Genomic DNA, 16596 nt, shown 5'->3' with positions numbered 1-16596 from the left:
TTATCCTTCACACAGCTGTCAAAGTGATTTTTCTTAATTGGAGCTTTGATGTATCACTAACCCTCTCAACAAGTTCCAGTGGCTCCCTATTGCCTATAGGATAAAACAAAAATTCCATTGTTTGGCATTTAAAAGCCATTCACCACTTGCTCCCAGCCTGCCTCATCATCTATTACCTTTTTTTCTACAATTTAGCCAAATGGAACTTGTGTTGCTCAGTAATGGCATTCTGTCAACCATCCCTAATGCCTGGAATATAATCCTTCTTATCTCTGCCTCAAAGAGTCACTCTCTTAAGTCAGCTCAAGAACCACTTTCTTACATTAAGCCTTTCCTGATCTCCCCCAGAGCTAATATCTTTCAGCCTTAGTGTCCTTATCTATAAAATGAGAAAACTATGTATGGTCAGATGGACACCAGTGTCCTTTCCAGTTCCCATCCAAAATCTTAAGATACTTGTCTTTGCCAGCAGGGATTTTTTTTTTTTTTATCAGAAACATTGTTTGAGAATTCATTAAAATGCTTTTCCATTTTATATTTTTGGATCTAGTTCTTAGGACTTCAGTTAAAGAGTATACTTTATTTCCCCCCCAAATTACCTGTTAAAACAATTTTTAAACATTTTGAATTCCAAATTCTATCCCTCCTTTCCCTCCCCATGTGGTTAGCAATCAAATATAGGTTATATATGTGAAATCATGTAAAACATTTCCATGTTAGTCATTTTGCACAACTTTAGAAGACAAAACAATATACTCTGAGCGTGATACAATTAAAAAAAAAAGTAGTAACAAAGAAACATCATTTTAGCTATTTCCCTTGGATTAAAATGAGCCTTACAGCTCTTTCTACAAATAAAAAACCTAGAGGAATCTGTTTTAGAATCCAGGGGCTTATGATGCAGGATTAGTTTAGCAAAGAAAGAGACCTTGAGTGGATTTCTAAACTTGGAGGCCCCTCCCCTTGCATTCCATAACTGCTTCCTGCCCAGAGGCCCCTTCCTCCCAGATAAAACTGTCAGCCTTCTACAGTGATACAGCACATCTTGGAGGCTGAAGAGAATCGGATTCTCTTCCCACCTGGTAGTTCAGACTGGAGTTTCCAGAGCAGGAAGCCTGCGGAACAGGGGGAGGAACCGCCCTTTCTTGACCCAAAGAACTCCATCTCTGAGAGGAACAGGAAGGTGGAAGGGAAGCTACCTCAGGGGAAACCCACGCTTGGGTCATATTGTTCCTGAATGAGCAAGGAGATACTTTAAGTAAGTTCACTGAAAACTGATTTGCTACATTAAATGCTGTTTTCTGGCATCTTCCCTGATGGTCTTACTTATTTCCAGATTTTCAATAAGGAATCTTGAAACTTTGTTTACCAGAAATCTTGACTCCTGGGGACCCTGTGGGACACAGGGAAAGGATTATCACTGAAGGAATATGGCAGGTTCTGTTTTCTCATCTTTGAGGTTCATGGATAAATAAAAGACCCAATCCTGAATGGGAGTCTCAGAGCCTCACATTATCACAACACACAGTGGATCTGTTGTTTATCCAAATAGCTTTGGGAAATGGGAAAAACCAACAGATGACTTCAATCAAGTCTCTTGCATGCTGAAAAATTATGTTTGTGGCCAGGATGAATACTTTGCCCACTTTCTTAATGTGAAGAATGTACAAATTCATATTGTTTGTGTTTGTAACTTATACCTTTCTTGCAATATGTGGTTTCAAGTTTCCTGACTGTCATAGTTACTGTGCAAAAGAGCAGGAAAACTGAAGCATTTTAGTAAGTAAAAATATACCTTAAGTTTCTACTGCTGGGAAGAAATAAGATCCATTTTGAAATAAAAATAATTCTTTTTTATCTATGTTTCTACACCACAGTACTGCTTTATTTCTATAGCTTTTTTCTAAAGTTAAGTGAATTTATGAAACTAAGTGAATGAAGTGAATTTATGAAGTTAAGGGAATTTATGAAGTAGAACTAGAATAGGGAAACCATGCCTCGTATATGTCAGGATTGTACTAGAGAAATATTAATAATACCAATGTCAATGTAAATCATTTCCAAGTGGGTTTAACTTAACTTCTCAGTAGCATTGGGGTATTCTCACAAATGTTAAGGAGATCCTCCTTTGACTTAGTAGGCTACTGGGATAAATTTGGGAACACTTAAATGCTTCTCTCTCTTTTTTTTTTTTTTAATATTAATGAAACTTACCTTTGGAATAATTATCTTTTTTAACTTATCTAATTCAAATTGATTGCATTCCTTGCCCCTTAATTGGATAATTCAAATATACGTGATAATGATGGACTTTTACCAAAAAATCTTTACCACATTTCTGCAACTCAGTGAAACAGTGTACAGAATAGTGGACGTGACGTCAGGAAGAATCCGAGTCCAAATCCAGCCTCAGATGTTCTGTGTGACTGGCTAAGTCACTTAACCTCTCTCACATCAAGTTTTCTCATGTGTAAAAATGTGGATGTTAATAGCATCTGCCTCCTAGTGTTGGTGTGAGCATCAAATGAAATACTATTTATAAAGTACTTTGTGAACATTAAAGCACTATATAAGTGCAAGCAATTATTCTTATTTATCCCCATTTTGAAGAAGAGTAAACTGAGGCTCAGAGAGATTAAATGAGCATAGTCACCAGTCTAGTAAGTATTAAAGATGGGAAGAAGTTGTCTTTCACATTTCTAATTCAGAGCTTTACCTACCATGGCCAAATTCCAGAGAGAGTTGGTAGATAGTTCAGAATTTTTCTGGGGGTGGGGAGAAAAGGAAGGAAGACTGGTGATTTAATTGATACAAGGAATTCCTGTGTAGGACACTTCAATCAATGAAAATCTTTCATCATTTTGCAGTTTCTGGTCTTGTAGAGTTACTGTGCTACCGAGAGGATAAGTGACTTATCCAGTGTCAGAGTCAGGAGAGGTTGGGAGATTCGAATCCTGGTCCTGCTGACTCTAACACTACCTCTCCGCTGACTATACTATGTCCCTTCATTCACTGGCTCAAAACTACGTGCATTTAAAAATAGCCTAAAGACATAACATTCTTCAGGAAGTTGCTTTCTCTTAAGAATTATTACTCAGGGCAAGGGATTCTGTGCCTTTCAATTTCCATCTTTATAAAATGGATAGAAAATCAAAGCTTGTTTTCCATTTCTATTAAAGAATCTAGGGGAGAAATTTTACTGAAATGTCAACAAATAATGGGATATTGAGTCAATTTATAAAATCTGGTAATTTAGAATAATCCTTCTCTAAATCATGTCTCAACTTTCTTCATATCTAATTAACGTCATTAGATGTTATTGGTGGGAACCTTTTCAACTCTTTTGTTAATCAAAAATCTTAAGAGTATCTTGTGACAGATATACAAAAAAGGAGGCCCTTCTCATTTTTAAAAATTTTGTTCCAAATTCTGTCCTTTTCTCTCTCCTCTGTTCCCTTATTGAGAAGACAGATAATTTGATATATGCAAAACGTATTTTCATATTAGTAACACTATGAAAAATAGCAAGCCAAAAAAGGCCAAAGAAAAACAAAGGAAGTTTTTTTAAAGTATAAGGCCCTTCTCTCCACTTACGTTTGGAAAAGCAATTTTACAGTTGGCCCTTTCCCTTTTTCAAAAGTTGCCAAATACTGGAATCTAGTGAGCAGTTTATTACTTTTCTAATGCTTTGCATTAATTTTCAAGTCTTTTTATAAGACAGCTTGGGATTCTGATAAAACTTCACAAGGGGTGGTATATCTCCACAATAATTTGATCAATTATAAAACCAGGTTTACATGTTTTTAGGATTTCCCTTTGTTTTGGGGGAGTTTTTGGATCATTTCCATTTTTTTTTTTTTTTTTTGGTATGGTTCAGTTTGAAAACTTCTCTGAAAAGGGTCTGTCAGTTAATTTCAAAGTTAGCTCACTCCTCTCTGCCTATATATGATTCTCTGAAATGAACCAATCTAAGAGCAGCTATAAGTTTCAAATTTATAATGAAACCATTTGTTTTCCTAAAAAAATCACAATAATAATAATAATAATAATAACAATTCAAACTATTTCCGCCAAGTGATTTGGGATATCACTTATTTTTGAAAGGATTTCTCGTTGCCAAACATTTAGAAATACTGGATGCACAAATGCATAGACTTCTACAATTCAATAGGTACTAATTACATATCTCTTTTCTCCCAAAAGTCACTTCTTACTGTATCAGCACTGCTTTTATCTCCAATAATTTAATAACTTTCCCTATGATAAGAAGGGAGAAGCCCTCATGCTTGGAAAATCCCCAAGAAATTCATGTGCTAGGAAAATACTCTAGAATAAGACTAAAATCATACTTTAACATATCTTCCCTTGTGGTGTGAAGAAGGAAAAAGGGATAAGTTAAGTATGGGTTGGAGACTTATTATGATCATCTGTTTTCAAAAGTTGCCATTTGAAATTCAGATCTGCTATAAGTATCTAAGCAAGAAAAAGGAAAACAGCTGAATCCTGACTAGTATATCATCCTGTAACATAATACTTATGTTGGCATCTCCACAGAATAGTCCTGATCTTAACTTCAACAAAGCAGAACTATCAGAGGAATCTCTAAAAATTATAAGGGACTAGGAAACCCTAAGCTTTTTGCTTGTTGTAGCAGATTCCAGAATGCATTGCATTCTGAGAGTTAGCAGCTCCTGCCTCCATCCAACTCTGGAGAATTTCCTGTTCTCTGTGCTTTTACTTGGAAAAAGAACTTACAGCTGCACTTCATCAAATCTGAATAGAGAATCTAATAAAAAGCAGATGGGGCAGGAGAGGATTAAAGCCCTAAAATGGATGTGAATCTTTCAAAAAGGAATAGATCTTTTATGGAATACATTAATAAGTCACAGAGGCTGTCTCTCCCAAGGCAAAATGTGACTTGTAGGACTGTTTGACCGAAAGATTACATAAATTGTTGCCAACCTTTTCATTCTTCTTTCCCTTAAAAATTATTTTATTCCAATTGTGCTATTAATATGAATGTAAGTGCTATAGATGGAATACTACATAATAATCTCAGGTTAAGGAAAAATTTAAGATCTGTTTTTCTCTTCAGTTTCAACAATTCAAAAATGAAAATTAATTTGTCCTCTTCCTGTAAGAAAGGAACATGTATTCTTAGACTTAAGTTTTGTGCTAAACCTTCAGTTCATGAATTTGTATTAAAATTTTTAATTTATTTATGCTTGTTAAGGACATAACAGACCAGAAAAAGTATCAAAGAATTATTAGCAGTTCTCATTGAGCAAATCTCTTCCTTACATATCTCAAGTGCAGTATGTTAACAAATGTCTGATGCATCAATCCATTTTGGCAACATTTGAGGTAAGGGCCATTGAGGTGGGTCTCACACTATCCACCTAGAAGTAGTCTATACATAATTGTTGATATGCTTTTAGCGTTTTATTGTGGAGATGTCTACTTATGAATCTGATTTGATTACTTTCATTTCCCAAGAGGAAGACTCATTTCAAATCAATAATCACTCCCTGTGAATCAGAACCTACCAACCAAATCTTAAATTTTCCAATGGCTCCTCCTTCCTATTCTTATAGGGTATCTATGAAGGCTGTCTTCTTTTGCTTTGGAATTTAGGATGAATAGAGATTATATATATATATATATATATATATATATATATGTATATTTTATCTATGACAACAAGTCTGTAGCCCAGAGCTTTTCTCATTTATTTCCAGGAGAGTTCATACCACCCTATTACCATACATTCCCTCTTTCCTTCAAATTATCTCCCTCCAAACCTTCCCAGGCCCCAACCCCCCTGCAAATAACTCATTCTAATGGTGCAGACAAATCTTAGTCAGGAGGTAAAGCAAGCTTGCCATCTGCTAAAAGAGAATTTTCCAGGAATAGTTAGTGCCCCCAGGGAAAATAGGGTGAGCAAATGTTTGCCTCTGAACTATGGAAAATCTCATCTGTTTCAGGGTTGGAATAGTTACTTAGTCTAAACAAATGAATCGTGGGCTGGGTCCTACAGGGACAGACATGAGCAGCCCCACCTCTTCTTCACTGCCACCATTCTTGAGCAACTGTAAGGAATGGAAAATGAGGGAATGGTACAAATGCAGGTGTTACTACTTCCCAAGGAAATCCAGAATATTTACTTTTATTTTTTTAAGCTTGTATGTGTTTGCTTCCCTTGGAAATTAGTCATACCCAAAGAGTTAGCAATGGCAGGAAAATCAAATTCTAAATTAAAATCTCTTAACAGCATTTGAAGACTTCTTGACATAGTTTCCCCAAAATAGGGTAGAAAAGAAGTGGACATTTCAGGGTGATAACTCTGGAACTAATTTGATAAGCTTATCTGACTTGTTACACAAAATACTGCTTAATATGGATTTCTCAAAGAAGTAGTGTTACAAATTCTAGATAATATCGCTGAACTCTTTTTAACAGATATTTTATAACTATGTTGGCAAATGAAGGAGGTACTATAGATAGAGTGATTTGGAAGTCACCTAGGCATTTCACAAAGTCTCAGGAAAAGAGAGCTACAGAATGAATGCTGCCGTTGGGTTTTAGAACTTTATTCAAAAGCTGCACATAAAGAGTTACCATAAAGAGTTATTGATTAATAGAGGGATGTCCCAGGGAATGGGCCTCTAGTGAGTTCCCCAGAAATATATTCCACCTTCCTGTTGAATGTTTTTATAAAATCACTAAGATGAAGGCAAAGATGGCATACATCACATTTGTAGATGACAATTTTTAAGGGATACGTCGGATGACAGAATTAAGACCCAAAAAGATCTCAACAGATTAGAATATTTGGCTGAATTTAAAAAAATTTAATCAAATGTAGGAATGTTAAGTCCTATACTTGGGTTAAATCAATCAATCAATAAGCATTACCTAGGTGCTTATTATATGCCCAATTACAGTGCTGAGGATTAGGGATTCATATACAAAACAGATTCTTCCTTCAAAGAACTTAACATTCAAATGGGAGACAAAATATGTAAATATATATGTATACATAAGTTTACAGATATATACATGCATATGTTTATATATATGCACACACATATGTAAATAAAGTAGTTTTAGAAATGTATCCTAGCAGCTGGGGTTGGGGAGGTAATCAGAAAGAATTCCATGAAAAAAATAGCAACTGAGTTGATACTTGGAGGAAAGAAAGTACTCTAGAGACAAAGGTGAAGAGAGGAGTATATTTCAGATCTAGAGGATAGACAGAGCAAAGTACAGAGAGGAGAGATGGAATGACCCACGAGAGGATCACAAACAGTTTAGGTAGGCCATGTAGAATGAGTAATGTATAATGAGGCTGGAGAAGTATGTTGGGGTCATATGGTGAAGGGTTTTAAAAGCTAAGCAAGAGTTTCTCATATATCCCAAAGTCAGTTAGGAGCCAATGAAGTTTACTGTGTAAGAAAGTAATATGATCAGTCCTATGCTTTAGGAAACCCAGTCTGGATCCTGGAGAGAGACTGGAAAGGGGAGAGGTGTCAGGTAAGTTGTTAAGGAAGTGAACTATAAATCTATTGCAATAGTAGTTGTAAGTATTTAACAGTAGTAGTATTGCAGTAGAGAGGTAATGAAAACAGAAATTATCATGGTGGCTAGGGTTGAATAGAGAGGAGGGATTTGAAATGCAAAGCAAGCAGAGAAATTAGGGGTAGGAGATTAATTATGCATATGTATGTATGTGTATAGAAGGACAGTCATATTGAAGAAGGATGGGACTTGTTTTTTTTGCTCCAGCAATCAGAAATAGGAGCACTAGATAGGTAGAAAGTAGATTTCAACTCAATAGTAGGGAAAGACTTCCCAGTAATTAGAACCATCCAAGAGAAAAAGAGGCTGCATCAGGAAATAGTGAGTTTCCCATTACTAAGGATCTTCAAGAAGAGGCTAGAAGACTGTTTATTGGGAATAAAGAGAAGAAATTCCTACTCAGTTTCAGGTTGGACTAGATGAGGTCTGAGGTCCCTTATAATTAATTTTGTCATGCTATAAATTTGAAATAAACTTTTAAAAATTTCACTTCAATTAAATGAATATTTACGACTGTTGATTTGATCTGAAATGAGAGCTGAGTCTATGAAATGTTTAAAATTTTGTGGATAGAAGGAATAATTCTTAATTGAGTCTGGGAGGTAGACTCTAACCCATTATCATTTCTATCATCAATGAAAAGTCATCCAGAACTAGTTATATTGTTAGGCTTGAAAATCTCTGCTAATGGTATTCCTTATGATAGGGGTCATGATGTTACCAAAACTTATGCTTTGAAAGGAAATATAGTCTAATGGAAAAAGAACTGGGAAGAGATGCAGGTTCTGTCCTAATACTGTCATAACTGAACAATGTTGAGCAAATCAAATGTCTTCTCTCTGACTTTTTTTTTTTAAGCTGCCAAACAAAATTGCTGGAAGGAACAAATAGAAAATTAAAAGCAGGGGTGTAAAAACTCAAATTGAAACATATCCCTGAAGGCTGCTTATTTACTTGGAAAACCACAAATTCACATATCTATATTGTATTGAATTTTTCTTAGTTTGTTAAACTAAATTTAAATCTGGTTCAGCAGCACTTGGACTTTTGCTGAATGCCTTCTAAGTGAAGCACTTCAAAAAGAAAATGCTATATAAAATAAGCAACTGACATTTTTATTATTGTTATATATGATTTGAAGGATTATGTTTGCTATCAACATCATTATCATCATATACTTTGGGCCTAATTGTTCCCTTACTAAGATTTATTTATTTCTAGTTATCCATTTATTCATTTACTATTTTTCATTCAGCACTGAACTTCACATTATTTAACTTGTGGCCATGTGGATAAATGGTCCACAAAGTAAGATAACCAGGAATGAGGATAGTTTAGTCTTGTAAAGCTGATGGAGCAACCTCCAAAAGTATCTTATTCACAGCACAATGTTTTGTACACCTGCCTTAAGGAAGCATAGGATTTGGGAGGAAAATGACATACATAGTCATTTCCTCTTGGCAAGGGTGACAATATTTATGTGTCATAGTAAGCATTAGTGTGCAGTAGCAGTGACAAGTCTGTGTGCTAGAGGGATAAATAGTAAAGCTGGAACAGATGGCAAATAGGGTATTTGGGCTGAAACAATTCTCCGGCTTTCTTAAGATATCAATTGCTGTGTTCAAGTCTCTGGGAGTCTTATTGCTGAATGAAGAGTTAACACATGTCTTTGGTACCAATCCAGTAATTGGGGACTGGATTGATAAGTTTTAAGAAAAAATGAATCAGGCTGTTTTGTTCCATATCATCACTGGCCTTTCCTTTTTGGAAAGAAGGTGTGGAGAGGGAGCAGTGAAAGGAGGTGGGTTTGGGAGTAAGACTTTAGAAGTCTCCCCAGTCCTTTCCTTTCAGGAAACACATCCTGTTAGTGTCTGGCTGCTGTGGCAGTGCCTCTGTTTGTTGCAATTGGCTACGCCCTCCAGCTCACCAAAAACAGCCTCAAAAACAACCATTTCCTTTTTGCTGAAAGACAGGGGGAAAAGATCATATGCACACTTCCCTGCAGCCAAATCCCTACTTTTCAGTATCTGCTCCTGGCTGCTGGAACACTGGGCAAGAAGCCCGGGCAGCGAGAACGTTAGCCACTCAAAGCCCATGTCCTTTCTTCATTACACTCCTGCTCTGGGGTGTGTGCAGAACTATCAGTTCTGTTTACGGGATTAAAGTGGATCAGGGTCGTGTAGTATTGGAAAAGGGGTTTCCAAATTGTTCCTCTGTCTTTGAAGAGATTCTCTGTTTTCTGCATTTGCGGCACTGTGGAAGGCGGAGACATTCAGCTAACAAATATTTGATACTCTTTCCTCCCTAGGAAGATCACAAGCTCAAGATCCTGGATCCGTTGTGGGGGCACATTGGTCTTCAAGTGATGGGCCTTTCTGCAGCCTGGTTCAGCACAGGACTGGCACTGCTCAAAGTGCAGGCAGGAGGATAAGGCCGCGTCACCAGGACGGTGCTGCACCTTGGACTTCTTCTATGGAATATCCCCATCTACCTCAGATTGGGCTCATTTGCCTGGTGGGAGCTGACTTGGAAGCTGACTTTGAGAATGAACGGTGATGTTCTCTAGCCACCCCTAACACTCTTTGGAAGCCCTTTCATTTCCAGTTCTTTTTCAATGTGCCACATCTGGCTGAACCCTTGGTTCTTCTGCAAATAGACCGACGGTAACTGACAGTCAGCTATGACTGTCCAGAAACTGGTGGCCACGGCTGTGTTAGTGGCCCTGCTCTCATTAATTCTCAATAATGCAGCAGCCTTTACCCCAAACTGGGTATACCAGACGCTGGAGGATGGGCGTAAGCGAAGTGTGGGACTATGGAAGATATGCTGGCTGGCTGAGAAGGGGAAAGGAGGGGCAGGCAGTGGAACTCGAAGTGGGCAAGGGGAAGAGCGAGAATGTGAAGCTTTGAGCTGGGGGTCCGATTCAGCAGGTTTCCAGGAATCACGAAGTACGGTCAAATGTAAGTCTGTTCACTTTTGCAGTTTTTTCTCCCTAATGGAATTGAGCAATTCATGGTAGGTGGCCAAAGTGAAATACTCAGTTGTTGATACAGCCTCTGGCCATCAGGTAGTGCAACTGAGTAAAAATCCCCACTACGGAATGTGTCTGATGATCATCTATACATAGCAAGGGGAAGTACTTCACTCTTTTGGAGGAAACTCACCCACATATTAAAATCATTAGTAGAGATATTGACCCTTCTGCCCAATTCACCCTATACTTGTTTCATCTCCAAGGCATTTTATGCAAGTAATAAGGTTTAAGAATAAAAAAAAAGGAACAAAAGATATGATGAATGTTTTTTTTTTTTTCCTTTTACTGGACTATAGATTTAATTTTGGGATTAAAGATTGGGATTAAAGATATAAAAAATATAAAACATAAAGATATAAAGATATAAAATACCCTAATAAAGATATAAAACACAGAATCAGGGAGAAATTTTTTTTTTTTGTGGTTAAAAAGGTCAGAAATTAGACCAAAAATTTTCAATATTTTAATGAGACAAGTAAAAATTTAAAAATAGTATATTTTTTAAAAAAAATTCAATTAATTTGTTTTCCATTTATAAGATCTCTACAGAACATGTGAGATATAAAAGAAAGAAAAAGATAAGATATTAGCAAGGACTGAATTTTGGACTCACGTGGCTGAACAGGAGCAGGATAACATGAATAACTGATAAGAGAGGCAATACAGCTTAGAGAATCAATACTGATATGAAGGTAGAAGAACAGGATACTTAGCTTTGCTCCTAAATAATTGATAGTTGGTTATAGATTATACAGCAAATAACTTCTGTATGTTTTTCCCCCATTTTGAGACTTTAGAATTTAAAAATATGTAAAGTATTTTGAATATACATAAGTCAAAAGGTTTATTAGTAACCTTACTCATAATTTTTAATTAACCAATGATAACTAAAGTTATCATTCTGCCACTCTTAGGATTTACAAATGCTTTGAGTGTGATTCATATGAAACAAAGTTTGATTAAATATTCTTATAACAAGGATTGTTTTTAAAAATCAAAATTCTAAAATGTTGAGTGAAATTTTCAAGTTTCAGATTTTCTCCATCCATTCTGTTTATAAATATATTTCAAAAAGGAAATGTGAAGCTCATGTAGTGACTTAAAATACCATGTTTTTAGACCTTTTTCCAAAGAAGTTCCTAAATAATACAATAACATTTTAAAAGAAATAGATCACATAAATGACTGTTATATTTTAAAGATACCATATTCTACCTGCTCTTCCAGACACTAGGTAACATTTTGGTGTCATGGCTTTTTACTCGTTATGTCTTTTTAAAAATTATTATATGGAACAGTGTGAAACCTAAGTTTTCTGTTCAGTTTTCCATTTTTTTTTGTTTAGTTTAATTTAGGTTGCACTGTAAGGGAGTTACAGATAGAAAATTCTTTTGAAAACAATGTATGTAGAGAAGAAATTACTACAAACCAGACAAATATACCCACACTTTTAAACTCCAAGGTATGTGAGGAATGTTCCATATATTCTCTAGTATTATTTTTCATGTATGTTTTCCCCAACTAATTAGTAAACTCTTTATAAGCCGTGACTATATATATTATGTATATAAGTGTTCAATAGTATTTTGAATATGAATTTGTTACCATATAAGATTTTCAAAGAAAACTTCAATCTGATTAACTTCAAATGAATGAAATTCTTTTAAATAAGGAGACAGTTTTAAAAATGCATATTTTTTGCACATAATTTTGTCTTCTAGAAAGTTCATGTTAAAAAAGAGGCTTTTATGCAACTTGATACTATTTTTATTTGAACTAATTATAATAATAATAAGAAATTAGTATTCAAGAAATAATACAGACTTTAATTGGTTTTAAGTTTTGGTAGAAAGTCATGTTTCTAGAGTTTTAGCAGTCAAGGAACAGTGACTGATTGAATCTTACTTTATCAGATGCAAAAATAGCCATAAGCTACTTTCCTAAAATGGACAGTACATCCACATAGAGAGTAATATTAAATTCTTGATAATTCTCACTTCTGATTAATATCCATCTTATCATTAATCTCTCCATATAGACTAGAATGGCTTATTAAATGTATAGTTTCTAAACACATTGAAAGAGATTTGGTTATAAGTTAATGGCAGCACAGCTTATTAGGACCCTGCCAGATTACAGGATCACACAGCTAGAGATGGAAGACACATGAAAGGTCATCTGGTCTAATCCCCTTCATGTTGTTACAGATAAGGAAAATGAGAAGCAGGGAGATGAATTCACTTGTCCAAGCATAGGATCCAAACTCTGGTTTTGTGCCTAAAAATGTACCAGTCTTTCTACTGGTCACTGAAAAATGTCATGTCACATGAAAAATTTCATCTTTTTTCTTTCAGAATAATTATATTAGACTAAAGCAATGTTATAAGTAGAAAAATCTCTGGATATCATCAGTAAGGCATTTGAGATGTTTCTCATCATATTCTTGGGCATAAGAAGAGTGTAGTTAGGCAGATTGAGAATCAGCTGAATGGCTAGATTCTAAGAAAGATGACTAATAGATTTATCAACCTGAAGAGAGGTTTCCAGTGAAGTCTCAGAAGTTTTTGTACTTGATCTTGTTCTTTTCACTGATTTGGACTAAGTTAAAGATATAATGCCTGGCAAATTTGCAAATGACTGTAGGTGGAAAAGATAGCTAATATTTTGCATGGCAAAATTAGGGATCAAAAAAATCTCAACAGGTTGGAATGAGCTGAATTATGAAGGAAGGCTCACATTTTATAGTATAAAGATATAGGATGAAGAGTGTATGGGGGGAAAAGTACTTCATGTGGAAAAAGACCTGGAAACTTAATTTTATTGGAATCTCAGGACGAATTAATAAATGAGTCAATAATGTTCAATGATTACTGTACACACACTCCCAATATAACATCACCACAGAAAAGAAAAACAATATTATATTTGGTTTAATTAATATAAGCATAATATTTGGAACAAGGGAAATAATAGTTCTGTTCTATTCTGCCTATTTAGAGTTGTACTTTCTTATGGATCCCACATTTTAAGAGGGACATTTAGGAGATGGAAGTTCATAGGATCATAGAATCTTAAGAGGCTGTCTAGCTCTGGGCACAATCTGCATCTGTCGCTTTCTCTCCACTTGGAGAGAAACCATCCTAATTCAGGTCCTTGCCTTCTTCACCAGAATTATTGTAATGTCCTTCCAGGGACCTTAGTACTTCAAATCTCCACACTGCACAGCTGCCAGATTGATGTTTTACAGCACAGATCTGACCATGTCATTCCTTGCTCAGAAATCTTCAGCTAGTTCCTAATGGAATACAAACTCCCTTAAGGCCCTTCATAATCAAGCTCCAATTTATTATTCCTAACTTATTTCCTATTATCCCCCTCTATGTACTTGTCAATCTGGCCTCACTGCTAAGGCCCAGATAGGACAGTTCACTTCTCCAGTCTGTCCCTTTGCAAAGGCTGCCTCCCATGTCTGGATTATTTTACCTTTTTATCTTCATTTTTTGGTATCCTTATCTGTTTATGAATCTCAGCTCATGCCACCTTTTCCACAAGGTTCTTCCTTGATTTCCCCCAATTATTAGCATTTCTGATCTGGCCCCTCTTTATTCCCTCCAGGAAAAAAATTTAGAGTGGTTTTTCCATATATTTCTGCTTACTTATCTGTGTACCTCTTGTTTCAGGCACCTAAATGCTTTTTTGAATTGAGCTGAATAGAAGAGCAGGAGACTTAACTCAGCATGGCTCCATTGGTCCTAACTGGGATTAATGTCACAGGGATGCAGGCATGACAATACAAATAAAATCTGAAAACAAGTTGATTGAAACTAGAAGAGTTTTTGCCTTTGAGGTAGTGATTTCCTATCACTGTCCTTTTTTTTTTTTTTTTTTTAAAGTGGAGGTTAGATGACCTCTAAAATCTACATTGCCCTACTCTGACCTTTTCCAGATAGAGTGCCATGGATAGAGCAGCAACCCTGTAGTCATGAGGACCTGAGTTCAAATTCACTTAGCATTGCCTAGCTGTGTGACCCTGGACAAGTCATTTATCCTCAATTGCTTCAGTTAAAAAAAAAAAAAAGTTTTATATTTCTTGATATATTCGACCTTACTATTTGGCCAATTTTATTATTTTATTTTATTTTTTTTAGGATTTGCTTTTATTTATATTTTACGTATGCTACAGATATCAGGAATAAAATAGTTTAAATAAGTAACAGATATAATTATAATTAGTCTCTTCCTTTTTATGGCATTAAAACCAAAATGAATTTATAATGCATATATAATGCAATATAATATAATATAATATAATAATATATCTAACATATATATGCATATTTTAAAGGCAGAAAAAGATACTTAAAACTCAATCTAATTTATTTTAGCAGGAAGTACAACTTTTTCATGGGACAAAGAAACACTCAAATCAGACAACCCAAAAATCAATAAATACCTTTCAACAGTAATGTCAGCATTTTACAGAGGGAAATATTTCCAGTCTCATCTCAAAATGATACTTCACTTTAACCTGTTTATTTAACATTTTCAGAGAATTTTACATACATAATTGCAATTGAACTTGATTCTTAATTTGCAGTACAATTTTCTTGCATATTAAAATCCATTAAGAGTTCTTTATAGAAACAGAAAATGAAGACTCCTTCCTAATTGCTTTGATTATTCTCTTTTGGAATCCATTTGTTTTCTCTGTGTCCCACTCAAAATGTGGTACAATAGAATATGATGCTAATATGGCCAATATAACTATAATATTTGGCCAATTTTATAATTAGAAACACAGTATACCAGAATTTCAGCATAGATGGGCTACATTAACAGAAATGGGAGAGAAGAAGAAAAAAAAAGTGACTGTCAAAATATTGTGTATAATCCAGGAATCAAACTAAAGAAAGGTAGTCATCCTATAGTAAATGTGGCGCAGTAGAAAAAAATGTTACTATGTAACTTTAGGCATGTTGTATAACCTTTCTGGGTCCTCAGTTTTCTCATCTGTAAAATGATGTAAAAGGATCTATAAAATGTAAAAAGAGAATCTTTACAGATCCTTTTAACTCTAAATCTATGACCCTGTAGGTTATGGGATAGGAAAAGCAAAAGGGATATTAAGCCTAAACAAATAGATCAAATTTTAGTCATATCTTCAGATTGTTTTACTTAGAGGAATCATTCATTGGTTAGTCTGTAGCTGAAAACAATTTAAGGGCCAAATAAGTGGCATTCATTTGTGAAGGAAAAAACACAGTGTAATATGGTACATATTCATGAAGTAGTAAGACATTCATTGATTTTGGTGGTCAAACCAAACTGAACTAAGAACTAAAGCCAGCAGATTTGGATTTGAGTCTTAACAGAGGCCCCAGGAAGTCACTCAACCTGAGTTAAATCTCTTTCTGCATTTCCAGAATTTGGATTATGCTACGAGGACATTTTTCTGTAACCTATAACCAGTATTATATGTGATAAATGTGACAAAGCTGAGTTACAAAATAAATTAGAGGCTAGTTACTTTATTCACTATACAGCTCTTTCAATTTGATATTTTTCCTATTCCATATAAAATATTATGTATACAAGTTGCTGTATAAATACAATGGCCATTTTATGCCCTGGAGAAAGGCTGAGAAAATGCACTTCTCTCCCTTCACTTCAGAAGGGCTCTGAATGTAGAATTCTAACATAGTTTCAGACACAATTGTTGAGTTGGCTAGTCTTGGTCTTTCTTTTTTCAATCTTTATTACAAGGGATGACATGGATAAAGGAAGGAATGGGGAAGATATATTTGGAAAGGAATGTAATATAAAAATTAAAGACATCAATAAAAATCTACTTGCCTGTATCTACAATATCATTACTATAGTATTAAGATTCTTATATAAGATGATTAAAAATTATTTTACAAATCCATTGTCCATTTCACAAATATCACAAATATTAAGTTCTTTATTTTAAATTGTTTTAGGGA

At 35.0% G+C, this 16596-nt stretch overlaps 2 protein-coding genes across 6 annotated transcripts in view; one reads left to right on the top strand and one right to left on the bottom strand.

Annotated features, from left to right (window-relative positions):
• The window catches only part of IFT140 (intraflagellar transport 140), a 209010-nt gene that overhangs the window by 32915 nt on the left and 159499 nt on the right, over window positions 1-16596 (bottom strand). The window lies entirely within an intron of this gene.
• TMEM204 (transmembrane protein 204) overlaps window positions 1003-16596 on the top strand; it is a 47219-nt gene continuing 31625 nt past the window's right edge. The window contains exons 1-3 of one of the 3 annotated variants that reach the window (XM_074279630.1): window positions 1003-1258; window positions 1337-1779; window positions 9887-10538. In XM_074279630.1, the coding sequence (XP_074135731.1) occupies window positions 10259-10538 (280 nt within the window). In that variant the 5' untranslated portion in view covers window positions 1003-1258; window positions 1337-1779; window positions 9887-10258. Of the gene's footprint in view, window positions 1259-1336; window positions 1780-9546; window positions 9705-9886; window positions 10539-16596 lie in introns of those variants that run through there. The other 2 variants (XM_074279629.1, XM_074279631.1) reach the window with 2 other exon arrangements.

The sequence above is a fragment of the Sminthopsis crassicaudata genome, chromosome 1 (genome assembly GCF_048593235.1).
Source record: "Sminthopsis crassicaudata isolate SCR6 chromosome 1, ASM4859323v1, whole genome shotgun sequence".
NCBI classification, from domain to species: domain Eukaryota; kingdom Metazoa; phylum Chordata; class Mammalia; order Dasyuromorphia; family Dasyuridae; genus Sminthopsis; species Sminthopsis crassicaudata.
Note: the sequence above shows the minus strand (reverse complement) of the source record. Positions and strands in the feature narration are given on the sequence as shown.